A 24,426-nucleotide genomic window follows, 5' to 3' on the forward strand; every position below is an offset into this window, starting at 1 on the left:
TTTTTAAATATTTAATACTTTTTAACGTGATAAAACAAGGGAATATAGTATTTATTCTCAAAATATATGCGATTTAATTAGAAAAACGTATTAACTATTATTGTGAAAACATGCTCTTAAAAATAGACATCGATTCAATGACTTCATAAACCAGTATAGTGAGTCTAATAGATGATTTTTTTCTTGTGTAAAAACCTATTAATATGTGTGAATTGAGACTTATTTGAGTCTAACAGGCGATTGATTCATTCACTTCGTGAGTCCAATAATTAGCTACTGCTGTATTATCTAAGCATATAGTTGTTTAAATAAGAAATTTTATCTACCTATTTACTGGTGAAACACTAAGTTTGTTTTTATGATAGAAATTTTAAATATTTTCTAACCAATACAGGTTTCTTTTTGCATTTGATGTAGGTATTCTACCATACTAATCGACTTTAAAATTAAGAACTACTTAAGTGGGTACTTTTACTGAACAATTTTTAAAATAGCTGTAAAATGAAAAAAAATTTAATTCTATAATTTTAGTTTTTAATGGATATTGAGACGGAATTATGTATACAAATAAATAATAATTATTGTATATTTTTTACATAATATGAAAATAATTTATATGATTCAGTTAAAGTTTTGGACATCAATAGGTAGTATGATTTCACACATTACTTAGTAATTAAATACTAATAATATGTAATGAAGACGTATCGATTTAAATGTAATTCAAAACTGACTATGCTCCGTAGTGTGTTAGATGACCCTGTTTCGTGCTGCACCAGAATTCCTGTCAATGAATTTTACAGTTTCATCGTCATACAAAACATTAATCCTGATGCTTGTAAAAATTATTATTATTATTCATTAGTCATTACACAATATAATTCAATTTACACCTAATTTAGAGGGACTAAAAATAACCAAAAAACATTCTAAAATGTAATCCCAGAAAAAAAATGTATATTGCAAAGTTAAATGTTTATTTATTTTTTCTCCTCGTGATCAATGTACAGTGACTTATCAGGTTTCTACAAAAATAGGTAATTATTATTTAACTACCTAAATAACAACCAACAGGCAACAATAATATCTAAACTACACCATATTCATTTTTTTTTTTTTTTTTTTACTATGAATAAATGTACCGAACAGTTAAATATTATTTGTTTAATAGTCTATACTCTTAGTGCACAGATAAAACAAACGTTTTAATTTATAATAACAATTACATCTCGTGAGAAGTATAAATTATTACGTTTTAATTGTAAAGCCCCCAGTAAACAATAGTTATAATTGTAAATTGTTTACATAATCACGATATAATATCGACTGTACAGTTACATACTTAACTAGGTCGATATTTTGTTTCTTTGTATTTCGTAACCGTTTGTAGACGCTGAAGAGTTCTAACTGACGAATGAAATTTATGAAATGTTCGACCATCGTCAAGTTATGTATAATAATATGCAGTGTTTTCTTAACGTTTTGCCTTTTAAGTAAAAATAAAATTTTTAATTTACCGAAGTTAAATGCGACCTTTAAAATACAATGTACGTACTCTCAATTATTCGTGAATGGATTATCCGTAATTTTCCGTGAAGTCAACATAAAAAAAAACTTTGATCACAAGTTAAAAAGTGTTTTATTTATTTATTTAAATTTTAAACGGGCCAGGTCCAATTACATTAGAAATATAACGATCGTTAATTTACAAATAAAAGGAAAAATTAATTAAAAAAACAAATATAACAATTATAATACTAATAGCCATGTGTTACAAAGTGTGGAATCACAATATATTTTGAATAAGTTAAAGTTTATTGATATAAACAAATCTATTTTTCGTTCATTTATGGTTTTCATAATTCTGTCGTGGGGAGGGGGGGTGTTGCTTGCATAATTAGTTAATTCTGTGTTTAAATAAAATGTTTTTTTTAAACCTGGTATTACGAGTAGGAGTGTGGACAGAGAAACAGCTTAAGAAAACAGGGACAATCAAAATTACCTGCGAAGAGCTTATACACAAAATATATATCTAAACGTAAACGGCGTTGTTTAAGAGTTTTGAGGGATAGAAACGTTAAAAGTGGGGTATATGCGGAATGAGGTTCTCTGTATATGGAACATTTAAAAAAAAAGAAACGTAAGAATTTTTGTTGGATTTTTCAATTTTATATTAATGAACAGGCGTATAAGGACTAAGGAGGCCAAATTACCGAGCTATATTTACAAAAAGAACGTACAAGATAGCAATATATGGACTTTAAAGTCAGTACAAATTCGACGGATAAAACCCAAGATTTAATTTTATTTGTTAAAAATTGCTGTTAATATGACAGTCAAATTTTAGTTTAAGATTGAAAAATATACCGAGGTCTTTAGAAGGCCCCACAGAACGATGGAGTGATTCACCATTTATATTATACTCAAATGTCGAGGCTACTCTAGCTCTGGAAAAATTCATTATCTGACATTTACTAATATTAAGAGTAAAATTATTCTTTAAGCACCATTCATAGAGAATATTTAAATCAGACTGTAGTAAATTGGCTTTAACTTGATTGTTAACTATACGGAATTATTTGAGGTCATTAACAAACATTAATTTAGCGCAATTTTGGAGCTGAATGTCATAAATAAATATAAAAAATAATATTAGTGCTAAATAGGAATCTTGAGGAACCCTCGATGTGACACGTATTGGAATAAACCAAATGTCTAAGTAAGCTACAATTTGCATACGATTTTCAATAAAAGAAATAATCCAAGATAAAAGAGTAGGTACCACAAATACCATTCTTTTTAATTTTATAAATAATATTTGATGATTAGTTTTATCAAAAGCATTAGCGAAGTCAGTAAATATGACGACATTTACGCTTGAGGCTTGAGCTCCGGGAAAGGGCATCAGATACAAAATGTTAAAAGTTAATTAGATTTGTAATTGTATTTTTATTTCTTCGAAAATCATGTTGATCATTTATGATAAAATTATTTAAACCCGATAAAACTTTATTCGCAACTATCGATTCAAATATTTTAAGTATATGACAAAGCAAAGTTATTGGTCGGTAAGTTGAAATATTGGATCTATTAGAGGAAGACTTAGGAATTGACCGAATAAAGCTAGATTTCCAAGTATTAGGAAAAAAACCGATAAAAAGTGATAAGTACGAAAGCAGCTAAGTGACTCAAATACCTCAGTGAAGTCAATGAAAGTAGAGTGGAGTGAAGAAGAAGAATTTTGGGCGGAGTTTGAGGTTTAAAATTGACATAGACATAATCGTAATTTTCATAAACACTAGAGAAGTAATTAGCAAAAGCATTGACAATATCATTTTTTTCAATTTTATTAATATAATTTTGGTAATTTTTTTCCGAAAGAAATTTACATTTCGCTCGTAGATTTGATAAAATATTATAATTATTCACCAAACCAGAATTTTTATACAATTTATTTTTTTTTTAAATTGATTCTTTTAAATTTTTACTATACCACAAAGAGTAAGTAGACTGACGTTTAATTATTTTAGGTACAAATATATCGACAGCTTCATTTATACCAAGACCATTAGTTTATTCCAATTTATCGATGTTAAGCTAAACGTTATATCTGTATAGTTACAATTAAAAAAAAATATTCATGCATAAATTGTACTCAATCGGCTCAATTATGGATATTGGAAAAGTAATAAGTAGGCCCGGATGATATTTATCATATGGAATAAGAAGATCCATAGATTAAGATAACTTTGATTAATCAAAAAAAACAACTTGTAAACTAATATTTTTGAATGTAAATAATTTAAAATATTTTCGTAGTATTATATGAATGTTTAAATAAAAATAAAACATGTTCTAATTTAATTTTTCTTAAATGATATTCAAAATTACAAGATTTAATTTTTTAATAATACACCTTTATATACCTACGTAATTACTGAATTTTGTGGATTATCCACAGATGCCAAGCCACCCTATTCTGCATATAATCGAGAATACATTATGTCTGTATAAATTAATGGCTATTTCAAAATTATTGAAAACCATGAAAACAGTGACAATTCAAATGTTTTTTACCAATATTAAATTATAGTAATATAATAAAGACTTGATCGATTTTTAATGTAACATAATAATTTAAAAATGAATCTTATTAAAAAAATCGTTGATATTTATACATAGTCCAACATGTAATTATCATTTATTAATTATTATGTATATTAAAATAACACGTCTGTTTTGGATTACACAGGAACAAACGTAGCTGTGCACAAACCAACTAATCAGTCGACGACGGCTAGGGGTGGAAATTCTGGAAACGCCAACGACGGTGACCCGACGACGGTACACGACGGCCGAAGGTGTACGGAAACGCTCAAAGAACCGTCGCCGTGGTGGTCGGTAGACCTGTTGCAACCATATCCAGTTCGAGCGGTGTCCATCACGACCAGGGGATGTTGTGGTAACTATATATAATTTTTATCATGTACGAGATGAAGTAAAAAAAAATTTTGGGAAATTATTAACCCCATTTAAGGTTTTAAGTGTATTTTTAAAATTTTAACTGCAAGTAACAATAAGAGCTGCGCAATTGGCATTTACAATTATTATATTTTTTTATTAAATTTACAAATACTTACTTCATACCTACGTATATTATTAATATTATAAAGCTGTAAGCAATTACATTATTTTTAGTTTATTAGGTAGGGAACATAGTTTCTTTAACACAGTTTCAATCATGTACCTACTAAATAAATACAATTTTGATTTATTAAGTCATTTTTTATTACTCTTTTTGATATTTAAAATAATTTATGTGAATTGAAACTTTTCATATGCATTTAATGAATTACTTTTATTTATTTTTTGTTTTTCTAAATATTTTACACTCAATATATTTTTTAATTATTCTAACAGTACATTCTATACTTAATTCATAGAGAATTTTTGAGATTTAAAGTGTATTTTATTATGTTGCATTTATTGAGATATTAAGTTTTGATTAGATGTATTAAGATTAATAAACTAAAATAATATTACTTATCGTTTATAAAATGTTTGTAGAACTTTCGTAAATGTTATTTTATAAATTAATACACTAGATCAAAACATAGTATAATAGATACAGGATTTCTATCAATAAACATTTTAAGTTCATTTAAACAGATAACTGTAATGATCGGATAATAAAGATTGAATTATTTCATGAAATGATCAGCTCCTATAATATATTATATTTGGGCGTTATTTTCGATACTTACCAGTTAGGTACCAAACTTTTGTACCTCTAAGTTTGAAATAAACCATTTTCTGTATAATCCAACGAATAATTTATACTTTTAGTAAATAATTCATCGGACAAGATTACTTAACAAACAAAAAAACAGTGTGATTTCATGTAAACTTTTATTTAAATTACAAAAAAATGGCGTATAATATAATATCATTATTGCTTTTTATATGTTTCAATCAAAATATAAACAACAGCTCGTGGACGAGCGAATCTAATAAAAAAATAACCGCCCGAATTCATTTCACATCTATACTATCTATCCCGTACACGGGCTGTAACTATAATATATTTTTATTAATTTTTTTTACCTATAAATACGGCAAACATTTTATCTTCTAGGTTAGCCACGTATCGTAATAAAAAAATAATAATAACATTACAACAGTGTAATAACGACAATAAGACGCTGTTTTTCGTGAATATTTATATTTGATATAATATGTTTGTAACGGGACATCGTGTATACATAATGATAATTTCAGGGTTAGTAAATTAGTAAACAACAACGTAAGATTTTATACATTATTTTAATTTGTACGTAACGAATAATAAAAATACGATTATCCAAAAACAGTCACTCTAAAATAGTGCTTAAACTGCTACCGTTATCGCCTCCGAACACAGCGAATAACTGTGGTCGGCGGTGAAACTACTTACGACAAACAACCAATTGTTGTCAGTCTAAAAAAACTTACATTATTATTATTATTACTATTATTATTTATCGTTTATAATACCGATGCACAGTCGTCGTCACACATAAATAAAATATCTTTACAATAGCGACAGTCTATATTTTTTTTGTATCTAATAAATTTATTATTGAATAAAAAAAATAATCAAATTTCAATATTACACGAAAACGCGCAGGGTAGAATTTGTGATGGTTAGGCAGTATGGTGGTGGCGTCTCTATACGATATATTATTATACACTGCATACGCGCATTACAACATAATAACATTATTATATTATCATCGTAACGACGAAATGACATATTAATAATCGACAAAAAAAAAAAAAAAACACTATTCGACGTCAGACACGTCCAGCTCGCTAATGACCGGGCCACCAAAAGACGATGGTGTCGGTTGTTGTGGCTGTTGCTGCGACGGTTGCCGGCGCATCAGGTTCTTGCCCAATTCTGGCAGCTTCTTGATGAGCATTTCGAACACAGGGTCGGGCAACGTGCGCTGCAGAACGTTGAGCAGCTCGGTGGGCTGGCCACACACCACTACCGCGTTGGCCAAGTGCTCGACACCTCGGACCGCGTCACCTTGTTCCAAGTACGACTCACCCATCTGCACCTCCTGCAGGAAGAAACGCTGCACAGCCTGCTGGTCCGTGAAGTCCGGGAACGCCGACTTAGCGGCCCGCGCTGCGAGCTCGTGTTCCTTGGCCAGCAGCCGTTTCTTGCGTAGGTTCGACTTGAAGTTAGGGTCGCTGCGGCGCTTTCGGTCGAAGTAAATGCAGTAGCCAACGAAGCACAGGCCCGCGATGCCGGCCGCTGCGGCGCTGATGGCGGTCTTCGAGACTTCGGTCTGCGAACACATAGTGAAAATAATTTAAAACACACGCAAATTCATTATTATTATAATCGTATACTATTGTTAGTGTCGTTTACAATACACGTATTATATTTGTGTTATTTTCGTTCAATTGCAAAATTCGATTGACACGATAAACAAAAATTGTTAGCCGATTTCGATCTATACACATGTTAAAAACCCAAGGACCCGAGTACGAGTTTCGACGACGCGTATTTAAGACCTAATTGTGGTTTAAATCCGAAACAACGTAGATACGATCTTTTGACCGCGCGCGCCGGAAGGTTGTAGTCGTTACCTACGTAGTGTACATAGTTGTTAGACGAATGCGACGTGTGACGTTATCAAAAGAATAATAAATAACATTTAATAACAATAAAAATAAATAAATCTGTGTAGGAGACTGCTGTGTATATAATTATTGGGACGTTGAAATGGTACCTCATATTTTTATACAGAAACTAGTTTCGAGTGATGATGATAATGAACCTGACACCGTCGTGCTGCTGCTGTATCGCCCACGACCTTTTTTTTATACAACTCACACGGTTAAATGTTTTTGTTCGCTCTTCTAACTTGCAGAATATAACTAGCGAAGGACATATTTGCCCTTCACTAGACTGCAGTGTAGTAGAGGAACATGACTATGTGGATCATTTGCACGCCACACCCAATTTAATTATTTTTTTCATATGCACTTTGTACACTACATCATAATAATATAATAATTATATAATGGGAAAAAATACACACAGTGGACTAACCTAATACATTGAACCTTGATACTAACAATAATTCTTGAAAAAAATATATAAGTAATGTATAGTTTCTTTTAAACCAATAAAGTTGAGTACTTACTCGTATTTTTATTTTTTCTTCAGCCTCGAAATTCATAATTATTCACCTCTTCCCTAACTCAGTCCATAACCAACGACATTTTTACTTAAAAACGGATAATCGACAGCGATTAAAAATTTAGTATAATATATAGCATTTATCTGTTATCGGATATATTGATAAATTATAATCATTATATTTATTTAAAAATTTGACTAAGAAATGTATATACTGTCTATACAGGTCATCAGCCTTTGCAGGACATAGAGATCAGGGTTGGGAATAGTAGTGCGGAATTGCAGAGGAACCCACTTTGTTCTTGGTTTCCAGGAACGATCGGTAAGTTTTTCTGAACTCTACAACTAACAAAACTTACTTACCCAACTGTTACGACGGTCGATCTAATTATACAACTTTTGCAGAGGAAGGCACAACGAAAATCCTCAGTTGTGCGCGACAGATCATCGGACAGTATGTATTTCTGCAATTAGTGGGCGTTGAAGGATCGCTGTCTTTGTGTGAAGTCGAAGTCTATTCTACCGAAGGTTAGTTTAAGGATATATTAACTTAATGAAGGGTAAATTGAAAATATAACTTATGAACACTACCTCATGCTATACCAGATTTTTTTTAAGAAAAATTGTATTTTATTGTGGCGTTGAACCTGTTAATAGAATTTTCTATCGATCGCTGCGCGCCGGGTAGTTCGTCAGCGCAAACAGACGTGGCCGTTTTTGACAATAAGTGTTATGAGTTTAACGTAAATCGGGGTGCGTCTTTCGCTGAGGCCAGACAAAAATGTCAGGCGACTGGCGGTGATATCGTGTATGGATTTCGGGGATCAGCGTCCACGTTTCTAGCCGCAGAACTCGAGCGACGGAAATCCCGACTCAAGACCCAGTTAATCTGGATTGGAGCGCAAAAAGAACCGGGTCTTACGTCAAGAACGTGGAAATGGGTCAACGGTAAGAATATGCATGTTATATATTATAATATGAATTTTATTGTGATCACGGCGGAGAATGGAACGTATATATACCAATAATATTATACTTTATCGATTTACTTCTTGCAGGTGACGTGATAACGAAACCCACGTGGGGAAAAGATCAACCAAATAACTATAATGGTGAACAGAATTGCGTAGTGCTCGACGGAGGCCGTGAATGGCTATGGAATGACGTGGGATGCAATTTGGATTATTTACATTGGATTTGTCAATATAGTGAGTGTGTCCATACAACGCGTAACTTAATCCAATCCGTAAAAAGATCTATCATACTGACAGTTTTTAAAAATTAATTTCACGCATTTTTACTTGCAGCACCGACAACCTGTGGGAGTCCCGACATCAAGGTAAACAGTACAATCATGAGTCCGTATACGTTTAAGGTATCGTCGGTGATTGAGTACGTCTGTCCGGAAGGACACTCCACGCAGGGTTCGGCTAAGAGGACGTGCGGCTCTAACGGGTTCTGGACCGGGTCAGCGCCATCATGTAAATGTAAGTATGGTAGAGACACATTGTCTAAAATATCTAAAATTTCTGATGGAAATATAACCATTCTATATCAAAATTTAACAACGGTATACATATGTATAGACGTCGATTGTGGACCATTGAACGGTATAGAGAACGGCACTATAACACTGGAAGACAACGGAAAGACAACATTCAAGTCCACCGCTAGATATACTTGCAACCAAAATTACAGTCTATCAAATGGTGATGCCAAAAGGACATGTACTGAAGACGGAAAATGGAGCGGGCGCACTCCACAATGTCTATGTATGTATAAATAATTATATATGATGGGCGACGTTGCAAGATTGGGCGTTAGTAGCAAGTTATAATTAGAATGATTTTGATTTATTTATTTAAAGTAATTTTTTTTATCAATTAACTAAACTTTATTTTTAAATCGAATTCAATTATTAAGATATTTTGTATAATATCGTCTGAGTTTTTAGAATATGGTTGGTACCTATTATATAAATTTTTATAAAAGATAAAATAATCTTAAGCTATTTAAATAAATGTACACAATCTTAGTTGACTATATTTTGTCTAATATTTCAATTATTTACTACAGTCGACTGGTGCGGAGAACCACCCGAAGTGCAAGGAGCCACTGTCACCGTTACGGGTCGTAAAGCTGGATCTATTGCCGTCTATTCTTGCCATCAGGGATTCGTAGCCGTTGGCGGACAGCAGGTCAGTGTAGTGTCTTATGTGTAATATTTCATACCGTTTTTTACTGAGATTTTACGATGTATTTATTTATTTATGCAGGAGTTGAAATGCGGACTAGGAGGTGAATGGTCCGGCAAACCGTTAGTGTGTCGATTTGTGGACTGTGGACCACCGCAAATCATAGAAAACGGACAAGCTTCGCTAATAAATGGTACCACAACGCACGGTAGTATTGTAGAGTACACGTGCGAACAAGACTACTGGCTCCAGCCCCACACCAGCCGCCGACAAATTTGTACCAAAGAAGCAAAATGGTCCGCTGACCCACCCACATGTCAACGTGAGTAAAAATATTATATAATACCTTGATTGCCAAGTCATTTTGGTTATAAAAATTAATAATTAAAAAAAAAATCGTTTGCGATCTTTCTGGTTCGATAGTGATCACATGTCAAGAGCCAGAAGTGCCTACCGGAGGTTACGTAGTTGGTTACGATTTCAATATTCATTCAAGCATCGAATACCATTGCGACCCCGGTCATAAATTGATCGGCACAACCACATTGCAGTGTAATAACAACGGCGAATGGAGTACAACACCGCCGGAATGTCAATGTGAGTTAAAACTTTATTCATATATATGTCATATGCGCGAAATCTTGCCCTAATAATATTAACAACAGCGAGTTTCGTTTAATGCAATTAGTGATTATGGTGGTACATGTCAAGGTTTGAGTGGTTTGATTTTATTAATCGATGGTTACCAATAAATGATGAATTTTATTAACCGATAGTCATTGCATTAATATGGATTAAGAATACTAAGCGTATTATCCGTGACACACATTTAAACACTTAAATATGTTTTAATAATTATAATAAAATATCTGTATTATTTTTGTACACAGATATTGACTGTGGTAAACTCACACCACCAATTTATGGTACATTACACTATTCTAACGACTCCACACATCTCGACAGTGAGGTAAAATATAGTTGCAGCAACAACTATAGATTGACCGGAACAGCGATAAGACGTTGTCTTGAAAATCAAGCGTGGAGTGGGACTGCACCCAAATGCGAAGGTAACACAGACCCACTACAATAATTATTTTGTCGAAGAAGTTGAGGGGAAACACTAAACATGGATATAGCAGTTAAAACAACGATGAGTTTAGTTTAAAATTTACTTTTTTGTTTTTTAAGAAATAAGATGTCCGGAACCAATTTTACCAGAACACAGTGTACTATCGGTAACGGGTAACGATCGTTTATACGGACGAACTTTAATAAGGACTTCGTCTGATGCTGTATCTACATCTACGTACAAGATTGGTGCTCTAGTCAAATACCGCTGTGAACGAGGATACAAAGTCGTCGGTGAACCGATAAGCAATTGTGACGACACTGGTTCGTGGACAGGTGTAATACCGCAATGCGTTTGTAAGTTTTAAATATTATTATTAACACTAATAATTTATAAATAATAATAGATTTATAAAGGTATTAAGTAAAGATTTTAAATTCAATTTTTTTTTTAGACGTTGACTGTGGAACTCCCGAGAGTATCGACAACGGAAAATTCAATTTAGTGTCCAACGTTACGTATTACGGTTCAGCGGTGTTGTATGAGTGCGATGATCACTTTCAACTCGATGGACACGGCAGAAGACTATGTCTTGAAAACGGTACGTGGAGTTCGGAAACGCCTAAATGTCAAGGTAAGATATAAATTATAATATAAATCAAATCTGGGACGCCAAATTAAACTTATACATTTCGATCGCATTTGAAGAAATAAATTGTGACGAGCTCAAGAGCGAAAATAGTCTAACGGTCAGGGTAGCGTCGAGAACTGTGGGTGGGATAGCGGAATACACGTGTCCAAGAGGATATTTCACAATAGATAACACTACGAGACACTGTTTGCCAAAAGGATCGTGGAGCGGGAGACCACCAACGTGTCAAAGTAAATAATAATTATAAAAACGATTTATTTCTTGATAATAACTATATTATTTTTGAAATTCAGTGGTTGACTGTAAGCATCCAGGTCCAATTGAAAATGGTAGAGTAATAATAATGAATGATACCACGACATACAACAGCGCTGCAGAATACCACTGTATACCTCATTTCCAAAGAATAGGTCCTTACATGAGAAAATGTTTGGACGATGCTCAGTGGTCAGGAGAACAACCATATTGCCAACGTAAGTTAACACTAACTTATGCTCGCATAACATAAAGTAATAATATAATTTTTCCTTTGTAGCGATAAGTGCAGCTATAAGTGACACCAGAACCTTAGGTCTAGCTGTTACTGTTGGAGGCGGCATTGTTTTATTCCTAGTCATACTCCTTGCGTTAATTTATTTAAGACTGTGAGTGTTTTAAAATTAACAAGTTAAATATATCATTTAAAACCATTGTGTATTATTGTTTTTATTAGAAAACGGCCGACTCCAGTAAAAAATACAGAAAATGTCGAAGGAGCAGTAAGAAAAGAAGAACAGAATACAGCAGTCATGTCATACGCTTCATTAAATGACGTACAGAATCATATTTATGATTCAGTAACAGACTACACGTATGATGAACCAAATAGTTACTATGAACCATCACCGGTGTCTAAAGCAAAATCAGACCATTCTGGGGCCACTGTAACAATTAATGGTGTAGCTATTCGATAATGTTCCAAATCAATTGTAATATTTTTTATTATTGTAAATATAAATTCATATTTAATGTACAAAGTTAGTAATACTATTAAAACAGCAAAATATGTGTAATACATTAAAAAAAAATGGAGAATATAAGAACTCGGGTCGTTTTTGTACCTATGTATAAGTTGATCAAATATAATATGAATAAACTTAAATTATATTGTTTATAAAAATATGTAATTATTATTTAATTTGTAAAAAAAAGTGAGCTGTGAGTTGTTTAAATAAGTTATATAATATAAGTAAATGAAGTATTTTTTGTAGTCTTGTGATAAATTTTTGTATGGTTTAAATTTCAATTATAACTACATGTACATCATCATTATGGTTAATGGAATAAAATAAAACTTAAATATTTATCAGAAGTGTATTATAATGAATAGTAGGTAGGTATTTACCTACCAAGTTGAGTATTTTAATGTACAATAAAGAAAATAATTTGAATGAGGTTGTTATTCTTATGTAATTGCATTAAATTATTAAAATTGATATATATAAAAATTAAAATTAAAACAATAGTTAACTTTTTTTTTTTTATCCTAAGTGTTTAAAGATATCAATAATGAAACACAATTACTTAACATTAAATTTAATGAATTTATAGAAATGTTAAATGCATCATTAAATCTGTTAATGATAAAAATAAAAATAGAACATAGAACTGTAAATAGTAAATATTCAAGAATAAATTAAGTCCAGAATATATAAATTATTAGTACAGAAATGTTAAAAAAAAAAAAAATTGAAAGACCGCCATTTTTTAAAAACTTTCATAATCTTATCAACATTTAGGAGCAAGAAGAGAAATTGTTAGTTAAGTGCACTTAATACATGTATAAAAAAGATGACAGAGTTCAAAAACTATAGAGGATTGTTCAATACATTGTACAATTATATTTTTTTTTGTGAAAACTTTTTTTTTAACAATGCTTTACTTATTTACTGCAATAAAATTGAACCATAATATGTACTATGTGTTGGTTAAAGGAAATTAGTAAGTTATTACTTGGTACTTATTTCAAAAAACAAAACACGTGAAAAGTGTACGTGAATTTAACAGATAAAATAACATGATAACATCATAAATAATATTATTTTTACAGTTAATAAATCTATATTAATTTTCTTCTTTCTATAATTATATAATAAGTAAAAAAAATTAATTGGTATAAGTACTTATTTAAAGTTGAAATACCAATTTATGAATAAAATAACAATTTTTTTAAATATTTAAACATTAAAATTTTGAAAAAAATATTCTGCTTTCGGTAATGAATACAAAAATGTTTCAAAAAAAAAAAAGGTCGATTATGAATCCATATTTAGAATATTTAGTTGTTGACTAGTATTATATTAGGCTCAAGGACTCACAATAGTTTATTTTCTTTATTGTTTAAACAGACTACTCTTTATCAAATTAAAAAATTATAAATGTGATTTCAACACATTTGCTTTTGCTTCTTAATGCAAGTTTTTTATATAAAACAAATTCAAACTTCAAGGATTTTGAGTGTTTAACATGAAATATTAGTCAAGTAATTAGTTTAATTGAAACTTTCTTATCACTTTGATACTAAATTAATTTATAAAATTAAAAAAATCTATTTCATTCAGAAGAATTATTGGTATTTATATTTTAACTAATTTAAATTTAGGAAAAATTACTTATCTATTTTAATTATGGTAGTAAGAAATCCAACATTTAACAATTAAGAGATATTCAGATGGCAGTTACAATGTAAATGTACTAGTGAATAAGTTAAATAAATAAGTATAAAGTACTCATACTCATAATGTACAATATTTTATATTTCTTGAGAAGACATTACATAATATCACATTCACTTTTAGCACCACTTATTCATTTCACTAAATGAATTTGTAATGTTAACTTGTATGACATTATCGTATAAAATAAGTAAATAAATTAATAACAACATTAATTGAAATGATAAATTATAAAATAAAAATATTGTATAATAGGAATATAAATTGAAAATGTCAATATAATATTTTTAATTAATACTCAATTAAGTGATTAAGAATTTATTTAATTTTATGGACATAAATTATAAATATTATATACCTAATGTGTTATAAGAGATATCCATTTGGTAATTTGATTAGTAAAATATATTAATACAGAGATATATTATTTTAACTTTTGGTAAGAAAGATTTGAAAAGAATAAAGCACCAATTAGATGATTTGAAAAAATGCAAGATTATAATTTGTTAGAGCTATAAGTGTAAATTTTTGCAAAAAAATAAGAGGTGTGAGAGACTAAAGTATTTTTTACTTGAGTTCTAGACTGATGAGTCCATACCATTAAAAATTGACCACATTTTCATCTATTTTTAGAATTTTAACATTTTTAGTGATCAATAACAATCTAGCTAGTGCATCCCAAAACATAAGTATAATTATTATAAACTATATTATTTAATACGTAATATTATTAGGTATTAGTTTTATTTTAACTGATTTTTGACGTAGGTAGAAGGATTAAATAAGAAATTGCAGACTTCTTATATTAGGTACCTTTAGTCGAGAAATATAAAATGTTGTTTTAGATAAGACAAGTATTCTATTGAAATACAAAATGAATGTGGATAGTTTAATAAAAATGAAAAAAATCACAAGACTTACAAGTTTATAATTGTAGTATAATAAGCAACAAAACTATTCTTTATCAAAATATGTTTAAAACATTTGATAACACTTATATTAACTATTATGTAGGTATAAAAATACTCAAAAATACTTATTAAATGAGAATTAAGCTAAACAATGTTATATTTTGGTATTGAATTTAAACACGTATTGTTTTTTAAAAACAAAATAATAAGAGATATTGTTATTTTGTTTTGATACCACAAATAGAAAGATAGGCAGTATTTAATGTATTTTTTAATAAGCAATGGGTACCTCTATGGTTTTTATATAAAATTATTAACTTAATTGACTATACCTACTTTATTAGTGTTAAATGAGACTTTAACAATAAATTATAATATCTCAATAACTACCTATTTGAAAACAAATCAACATTAACAAAATAAATAAATAAATAAATAACTATGCTAATTTGACTATATATTTTATCATATACTCATTAAAAAATAGGAGTAAAATAATAGATAGATAGGTAAATTAATTTTTTTTTTTTTTAATTTTTAATTTTATGAAAATTTCTATGTTTATTAAATTGTTTTTAATTAAAATCTATTCATAATAACTTATTTGAAGGTAAAATGTAGTCTTGTATACAACATTAGGAGTATTGGTGTACCTAGGTTAAGAATATTAGTATTACTAATTCTAGGGGAAGAGTTAGACAACAGCAGCTTTTGATTGTGGGAGTCGGGAGGGTCAAGGTCAATGTTACACTACACTACACTATTTGGACTCCACGACGAAAAAAAAATCAATAATACCGGGCTCCAGAAATGTCTCGGTTACGAAACGAGGGACGGTGTGGAGGACAGTGGTGGTGGTACAAGTGGACCCGGCGGCGTTGGAGCCGTACGCGGTATTAAGTATCGAAACATGACCATATAAAGTATCATTTATGACCCGTTACGAACTTTCACTACACCGTTTCCATATAAGGTAAAATACACGTTAATCGTGTGTACCGGCAGGAACGCCGCACGAGATTTTTTGTATGATTTTATCCACGTGAGTTGATTTCCCCGCCCAAGCAGCATTAAGTATTCATTTTTAGATAGACCGATAGACGGATTATAGAATTTTACTTACCGTTATCATGGCGAACCTCCCTGAGTGATCGTCTACGTCCAAATCCAAACACGCACCAAATTATCGTCTGTAGGTAATTCTCGTGGTCGTGTGTCGTTCACTTGATAGTGCACCGCTACTGGCATATGAAAGACACAGCAAAGTAGCCAAACACCGATCAATTCATCGCACGTGTGGTGCCTTATTTGGACTAACAATGAGCAAATTAAACGAAATTTACGAAATAAATATGATATGACAAAGGTCTATGGATTACATAGAATAATAATATAATAAATAGTAAATAGCAAATGCTAGAGAGGCCGAGTAATGAGAATATCAGCGAAACGACGGAAATCGAAAAAAAAAAAAATAATGAATTCACTATTCAGTGCGTCCACATTAGGAGTGAAACCGACCAGTGGTGTAGTCGGCCTCGGTCGGCCTTAATCGGTCTCCTCCGCATGCGATAACGTTATGTCCTCTTATCGCATCGTCACCGAAGTGTGTGTAAAAAACAATAATATCATTTATGACGAGAAACCGACCACTACCCGCTTGTCTATACCGTGACTCATCGTCGTCGCCGTGTCCATTCCCTTGTACCACAGCCGTCGCACCACCGACTCATTCGCATTCCGTACGTCTAACGACTTGAACCTTGCTAAGACGTGTCCCTTGCCGACCAACCGCCCGACGAAAAACCATTTTTTCCTTCAATCCGTTTCTTTTTAGACTTCAAAATTGTAAGTATGCCGCGCGACAACACTTCTAAGCTATGTGTAATAACTACCTACGCGTGATAGTTGAACCATTTTTTATTTTTTATTATTGGCCTATATAACTGTTTTATTATAATTTTACAATATCGTTTAATTGTTCATTGTTTCGAATGGTTTCGAGTCTTCTGTCAGTTTTAAGAGACTAAGACTACATGTCGTAGTGTCGTATGTGACAACTCAAACTATTTAAACGCGTTTCGTCCTTGAAATTTCCATTTATTCTAACATACTTACCTACTTCCTAATACTTATCTGAACTATAATAATTATAGAAATTGTTAAATATCTTTAAGATGATAATAATTTAATGTTGTAATGGATTAAACTTTTTAACAAATAACCATTTTGACATTTCTTTCATGTTTATTGTTTAACTACATTCTGTTTTACTGATTATTAGTTGTAGGCATCGTCAAAATATTTATTTTTTTTTATTACAGTGTTGATGTTTTAAACGTTTTAAAAAATTTCTAAAGAAACAAGAATTTAATAATATGTATGCTCATTGCTCAAGTTTTAATTATTTATCATATTATTAGTAAAAAACAATACGTTTTAAACATTCTTTTGTTATATTATTATTTATTTTTATTTAATAATAATTTTTTTTGGCTCTATTGAAATGATTGAAATAAGAATTAATAACTAGTTAGATATTTTTGATCAATAATAAATACTTATAAATTGTTAAAAATATTCTATTTCTTTTTTTTTAGCAAATTGTTCATAAATATAGGTATGTAGAAATAAATATATTTTTTATGCAATTTAATTTATATCCTTGAGTTTCTAATCTAGTGCAAACAAAGTGGGAACCCAATAAAGTATGACTATTGGGTATCTAAATCCTTTTATAGTAAAGTTTTTATATCATGTAATGATCGTTAAAAAAGTCAAAATGAATTGTTGCTATTTAGTGATGACTGATGACCATAAACTGCATAAGCAGAATTTATACATAAAAAATAAAATAAATTTCTTACATATTTTCTAATAGTTTTATATAATAGTACCCATGAATCATTCATATTTTTTATCTGGAATACCTATTTATGACTCATTTGATTAGTAAGTCAATGTATTTGAGTAAAATTGTGGAAATAATGAAATGTTAACTTACTAAACAAGTATAAATAATTAAGAATGGTGGAACTTTAAATTATAATATCGTGTAAAATTAAATTATTTTTTATACTGGAACAAGTGATGAATTCAGTAACTTCAGTTAACATAATTTTCTTGAGTTTATATTAATTTTAAGATTTATCATTTTTGTAGAGCGAATCAAGCATGTCACGGAAAACGGCAGTGAGGAGGGCAACCACAAAGAAACGAGCGCAGCGCGCTACGTCAAATGTGTTTGCCATGTTTGGGCAAGCACAAATACAAGAGTTTAAGGAAGCATTTAATTTGATAGATCAAAATCGTGACGGATTCATCGATAAAGAAGATTTGCATGATATGCTAGCTTCTTTAGGTATATTAATTATTCTTATTTTAAATATTAAGCAAAATTAAAAACAAATTATGAATATTGATAATTGTTTAGGCAAAGATCCGACTGATGATTATTTAGAAGGTATGATGAATGATGCTCCTGGCCCAATTAATTTCACTATGTTTCTAACATTATTTGGAGAAAGACTTCAAGGTACAGATCCTGAAGATGTAATAAAAAACGCCTTTGGTTGTTTTGACGAAAATAACGAAGGCGTAATCAATGAAGAACGTCTGAGAGAACTTTTAGTTACTATGGGAGATAGATTTACTGATGAAGATGTATGTATTATTTATTTATTATACATTTAAACATGCATGAAATATTATTAAAAAGTTACTCCTGACTTTTTGATCATTAAGTAATAAAATCTAATAATTAAGAACTAGTGATATACCTAAAGAATTATTGATTAACAGTGGTCTTTTACTTCTTTCTCTTATCATTATCTGCTTAGTGTTTTGTTATTCATTAATATTGCATATAGTTTTCTGCATCTGCAGTCGATTGCTTAGTTTTTTATTTGTAATATGAAATTGTGTGATAATTAATTGATTATTTAGATGAATGACAACAACTTCTAAATGAATTGAACCATTTAAATGGTTTAAAATCAGAAAATTTATTTACGTAATATCTAGCTTAATTTTGGTTTTTATTTATACTGAGGATTTCATTTATCTTATTTTCCCTAATCTATTAGATTTTAATATTATACTCAATAAATGTTAACTGTTGATCAATAACTTTAAAATCATTTTCTATAGAAATTTAGGTTTTATCTCATTTTGAAATGGTACAATGTAGTCAATTTGTTATGCAGACTTGAAAATTACGTATGAACCTGACTCTAAAGTTTTAGCACTAAAAAAGAACAAAATAGGTGTAAAATTAATAAAAATTAGTAAATATACAAAATAAAATTGTCAGAATATTATTATTTTTTTTTAATTATTTATATGTGTTATAACTTAAAATAAAACAATGGTAGTAGAGATTTAGGAACTAGATATTTGCTCCACCTCTTAAATGTAAATACAATGTGTCATCATTTTAAAAACAACCTAGTTATTGAAATTAAATGAAATAAATTGTCCAGTTTCTTTTGAAATAACAACCTATACCTTTTATTTTAAAATTAAAAAACATGTTTTTATTAGCATATTTGTTTACTTTAATAAAGTTTATTGTATTTTTTTTTTTTTTTTTTTTTTTTTTTATCGTATAAAAATATGCCCTTATTTACTCAAAACTTTAAATCAGCAAAATAGCTCTAGAAACTGTAAATATACTTAATTAATAGAATTAAATTTTTAAACAACATTGAAAAGGTGTGAAAAAGTTATGTATTTTACTTATATGAGATAGATCAGTGCATTTAGGCTATATTTATCATTAAAAGGGTGTAATTAATTTTGTATTATGAATAACAGATTAATAATTTTTTTCTTTTTTTTAGGTTGATGAAATGTATCGTGAAGCTCCAATCTCCAAAGGGATGTTCAACTATATAGAATTTACACGTATTTTGAAACACGGCGCAAAAGAAAAAGATGAAGTTTAATTTTGTCTTTTATATAAAGTAAAATACTTCATCATAAACATTTACTCAATATAACATTAAAATTAATATATTTATATAATATATCAGAAATTGTATTATTAAATAATAATTCAAACTTAATAATGGGTGAAATAATTATTAAGTTTATATATGTAATCTTTTTAGTTTTATATTTTATTAATTCATAAACATCCATAAATATTACATTTATATTATACAATTCTTTTTTTTTTTTTTTTTGTTACTCGTTCTTACAAAATTTTTTAATATTATCTTTTTTATGGTTATTTAGAAATACCTGTTTTTTATGTTTACATTTTTACCTATACTGTCCTTAGTAATTTATCTTTTAATCATGATAAAAATTAAAATTCACTATTGGTATATTTTTTTCCTAATTATTATATTTTCTTATTTATTCCATACTTAATATTTCTAAGACTTAAATTTTGTGTAAACTCTAATACTTGTTTAAAAAAATATTAAAATAATTTTTACATAGATTATTTAATTTGTTATCTGTGAACGTATAACAAAAACATAAATAATTTAAATTTAGAGACAACTTCTTATTTATGTTGGAAAGTGTTAAATATAGATACTAAATAACTGTATTCCCAATATACAAAAATTATAAAAGAATATTAGGTATTTTGTCGTTTACTATACTATTTGTTATTGTTATGAATAATTTATAAATTTAAGTATTTATCAAATAACCAACACTAATTTATTAATGTGCTAAATATTACAGGTGTGAAATAGGTTGTTGTATATTGTCCAATATTAGTAGAACATGTAGGGAAATGCAAACATTGTCTTGCTTTAAACGTAAGGTTTAAATTTTGATAAGCTAAACATTACCAAAGTTTATTATTACTTAAAAAGATTGTTTTAGTATTTCCTGTTGAATTATTGAGAACCCTATAAATATTGTTTAGATAAAAAAAGCAAATTTAAAGTGTAATAGTTTTTTAACGCAAGAAATGCTTATAACTGGGCAAGTGAATTTTTGAAAAAGTAACAAGTATTTTATATTTTATGATAAAAACACTAATAATAGTTATGAAATTAAAACAAAAATTCAATGCAACATCAAAAAAAAATAATTTATATTTAATATATTACCTACCTACCTATTCTAATTTATTGGTAAATTATGAAAATATATTTGTTAAGGTATATAGGTTTAAAAATTAAAATATGTAAGTAGTATTATTTTCTTAAATATTTCAAAGTACTATGCTAAAGAAAATAAATGTTCGTATGTTTTCTAAAAAAACTCCTGTAAACTTAATATTAAATAAATCAACCATATTTTTACGCTTATAAAATTGAAAGAGATTCGTTTTCCCTTGTACATCAATACATAAAATCTACCTTCTAGATTTAAGTATTTTATGGTTAGTTGACTTACTCATAACCTAAAATATTGATTAAAATTGTTTTATAATTATAAAATAGATTGTCTATTCTGTAACTAATTGGTTGTTGTCTCTTTTTGTTCTACTGACTAGACATGGGTACCTATAACTACTTTATTGTCGCCATGTTGAAAAATAAACAAGCTTATATGGATTATGAATATAACTTATGATTTTAATAAAATGTATTAATTCGTAAAATAATTTATCAAGTTCTATATTGAACAAGCTATATGTTATAGGTATAGCAATAATTAAAAAGGTGAACAAGTAGATACCGTTTTGTTATACATTATATGTCAAAGGGGGTCACTAATGGATGTATTCAATTTAAATTCAATGATGTATACAATTTATACATATAGGTATAGGTATTATATTATTTTTTTAAACTTTTGAGTCGGTAAGTATATCCTTACTGAAAAAAAAAATGAATAGATAGAATGTTATTACGTATAGTAAAAAATTCACAATATATGTGAACATTTTAAATCCATACAAATAATAATGTTTTAAAATTATAATAAAATAAGGTATCTGGTACCTACTTGTTTGTTATCGCCCCACTAACCCGCTACCAGATGATCTTACATCAGCAGCAAGGTGAGATCCGTGTTGGTCAGCAATGTTTAATCTGAAATCTAATATTTTAGCATTCATAATCGATATCTCGGTTTTTCTATATCTTATATTATGTAGTTTAACCTAATATGTTTTATATTGAAGGAAAAAGGGTTAATATCTCATGTCAATATTTAAAATAGTACTTTACTATGATATTGTATTAGTAGGTATGTTTTTAGCTTATCACTTTATTCTATGTAATTATAATTTAAGTTCATATTTATCTTACAAACAGTAGTCAGTATTAATATACTTTAAAATATTACTAAACATTATTTTTAATGAATTATTTCCACAATATTTAATACTGGTATTTGATTTTCAGTTCCTACAAAAAATTGTATGATATTTACAATTTAAGAATCTTTAAAAAATTATATCATAGTGTAACGGAAAAAGTACCTAGTACCTACTTACCCAAAATTATTATAATAGGTATCGTTACCTATTCGTCTTTTAAATTCTTAATATCGTTCAAATTTGAACTTTAAATGTCAAAAAAATAAAAATTGTGAATTTATACATTTATTGCTTTAAATTTTTTAATTTTAATATAAACTACTTATGAGGAATTTTGTATTAAATTTGTAAAATTTTTGGCCAATCTTAATTTTTTTATCGAAATTTATAGAAAAAAATTAAAAAAAGGTAGGTAGGTAGGTACCCAAGAAAATGAATACAACTGTTATACGTACATTACATGTTCATTGGGTCACTATTATGAGTGTGTTAAATTTGAATTTAGTAATGGTATATTATTAATTATTATGTATCAAAAATTAATTCAATGCAAATATTATAAATATCCAATGTTATGAAAAATTTGATCTTCAAAACTTATAATTAAAAGAAATTTTTTATGAATTTTTAATTATCGATTTTCAATAATCAGATTGGTTTTTGGTAGAAAATCAGACATACCTACTTGTTTCTTTAAGTAATTAAAAAATTCTTTTCATATCTAGATTTTGAAAAATTTAAGATAAGATTCCTCATGTATAGTTCACATTGAAACCATAAAGTCTAAAAAATATACGAGAAAATTTTTTTGTGTAGATACCTATATTAGGTGCAAATTATTAGGACTGAATGACTTATTTGAACGATAAATAATGATGTTAATTATTTTGTTATGGTTTAAAAACTGTTATGTTTATTAAATTATGAGTTTTATTATACGCAATGATATTTTTGATTAATTATTTTAGATTTTATCTACTTTTACTGTTAATCTATTTTTAAAATTGTATGATACTTTAGAGTTATATAAGTTAATATAATCTGGTATAAATATATATTATTATGATAATTAAACACTATAATAATATAATAAATGCAATATTTTTGGAAAAGATTATATCGACCTACTCTAATATGAAAAGTAAAATAAATTACTTTAAGAGCTATAGGTAACTTATAAATATTAAAAATAATTTTCATGAAAAATACTTAATGGCATAGGCTGACAGACCATTTTCGCTTAGAATTGATTTTTGGTATATAATAATGATGGTATCATTAATAATTGATTCAAATTTAACACACTCATAATAGTGATCCAATACTTGATTCCTAAGTCCTAATGTACAGCAGAACGGGTATCCAATTACTTACTTTTTTTTACACAGTTATTTTGAAAACCATTGAGTATTTTAACCTCTATAAAGTACAAACTTCATCTAATTCGTTATCAGAAACCACTCTTAAAGTTGAAAATCAAAAAAATTTTTTTAGGTCTAATCAGAATCTAAAATATATTTTATAATAATAAACCAAAGTGAATTTATCACAAGCAGTGATTAAAAGTTTTATCATTGAACTATGATTAATATTACCCCATTTAATATTTACCCATTTTTTTTTTCATATAGTTATATAATATTTCTAATTTTTTTTTAATTGCCTATATGGTTATATGCCTGGGTTTTTGTTTTATGTTTTATGTTTTAATTATTTCAATGTTATTGTTTTTGAGTCTTATATATATAAACAGTAACTTGAAGGAAAAAACCCCGTTTATCATTTGTAATAATATGTGTTTAAAGAAGTTCACGATACTCTCACGCATTCACGTGTGTACCTTTTTACTTAAAAGTTTTGTTTTAAAAAATACAGTTTAATAATAATGTTTTTTATAATTATTACATTATTATAAATATTATATTACAGTGATATTATAATATTATTCCCAT

The 24,426-nt window shown here is 28.5% G+C and overlaps 3 protein-coding genes across 3 annotated transcripts in view; 2 read left to right on the forward strand and 1 right to left on the reverse strand.

Moving 5' to 3' along the window:
• Positions 1-12,734, forward strand: part of LOC112593526 (sushi, von Willebrand factor type A, EGF and pentraxin domain-containing protein 1) — a 67,627-nt gene extending 54,893 nt beyond the window's left edge. Inside the window, exons 4-20 of the mRNA XM_025337944.1 lie at positions 4,253-4,462; positions 7,923-8,018; positions 8,102-8,224; positions 8,354-8,644; positions 8,755-8,904; positions 9,004-9,183; positions 9,283-9,468; positions 9,773-9,894; positions 9,973-10,213; positions 10,315-10,488; positions 10,782-10,961; positions 11,083-11,319; positions 11,418-11,597; positions 11,672-11,845; positions 11,909-12,088; positions 12,151-12,259; positions 12,328-12,734. Coding sequence (XP_025193729.1) covers positions 4,253-4,462; positions 7,923-8,018; positions 8,102-8,224; positions 8,354-8,644; positions 8,755-8,904; positions 9,004-9,183; positions 9,283-9,468; positions 9,773-9,894; positions 9,973-10,213; positions 10,315-10,488; positions 10,782-10,961; positions 11,083-11,319; positions 11,418-11,597; positions 11,672-11,845; positions 11,909-12,088; positions 12,151-12,259; positions 12,328-12,568 — 3,074 coding nt within the window. The 3' untranslated portion in view covers positions 12,569-12,734. The remainder of the gene's footprint in view (positions 1-4,252; positions 4,463-7,922; positions 8,019-8,101; positions 8,225-8,353; positions 8,645-8,754; positions 8,905-9,003; positions 9,184-9,282; positions 9,469-9,772; positions 9,895-9,972; positions 10,214-10,314; positions 10,489-10,781; positions 10,962-11,082; positions 11,320-11,417; positions 11,598-11,671; positions 11,846-11,908; positions 12,089-12,150; positions 12,260-12,327) is intronic.
• LOC112593528 (mitochondrial import receptor subunit TOM20 homolog) lies at positions 5,805-16,713 on the reverse strand. The gene is made up of 2 exons (XM_025337946.1): positions 16,364-16,713; positions 5,805-6,836 (listed from the first exon to the last, which is right to left on the reverse strand). The coding sequence occupies exons 1-2, from the start codon at positions 16,370-16,372 to the stop codon at positions 6,324-6,326; spliced, it is 522 nt and encodes a 173-aa protein (XP_025193731.1). The 5' UTR covers positions 16,373-16,713; the 3' UTR covers positions 5,805-6,323.
• A 166-nt stretch (positions 16,714-16,879) lies between these two features.
• Positions 16,880-20,269, forward strand: LOC112593527 (myosin regulatory light chain sqh). Its single transcript, XM_025337945.1, has 4 exons — positions 16,880-17,088; positions 18,403-18,601; positions 18,674-18,903; positions 20,082-20,269. The coding sequence occupies exons 2-4, from the start codon at positions 18,415-18,417 to the stop codon at positions 20,184-20,186; spliced, it is 522 nt and encodes a 173-aa protein (XP_025193730.1). The 5' UTR covers positions 16,880-17,088; positions 18,403-18,414; the 3' UTR covers positions 20,187-20,269.
• Positions 20,270-24,426: the final 4,157 nt, after the last annotated feature.

This window comes from Melanaphis sacchari, unplaced genomic scaffold, assembly GCF_002803265.2.
Source record: "Melanaphis sacchari strain LSU unplaced genomic scaffold, SCAv2.0 Contig20_pilon_pilon, whole genome shotgun sequence".
NCBI lineage: Eukaryota > Metazoa > Arthropoda > Insecta > Hemiptera > Aphididae > Melanaphis > Melanaphis sacchari.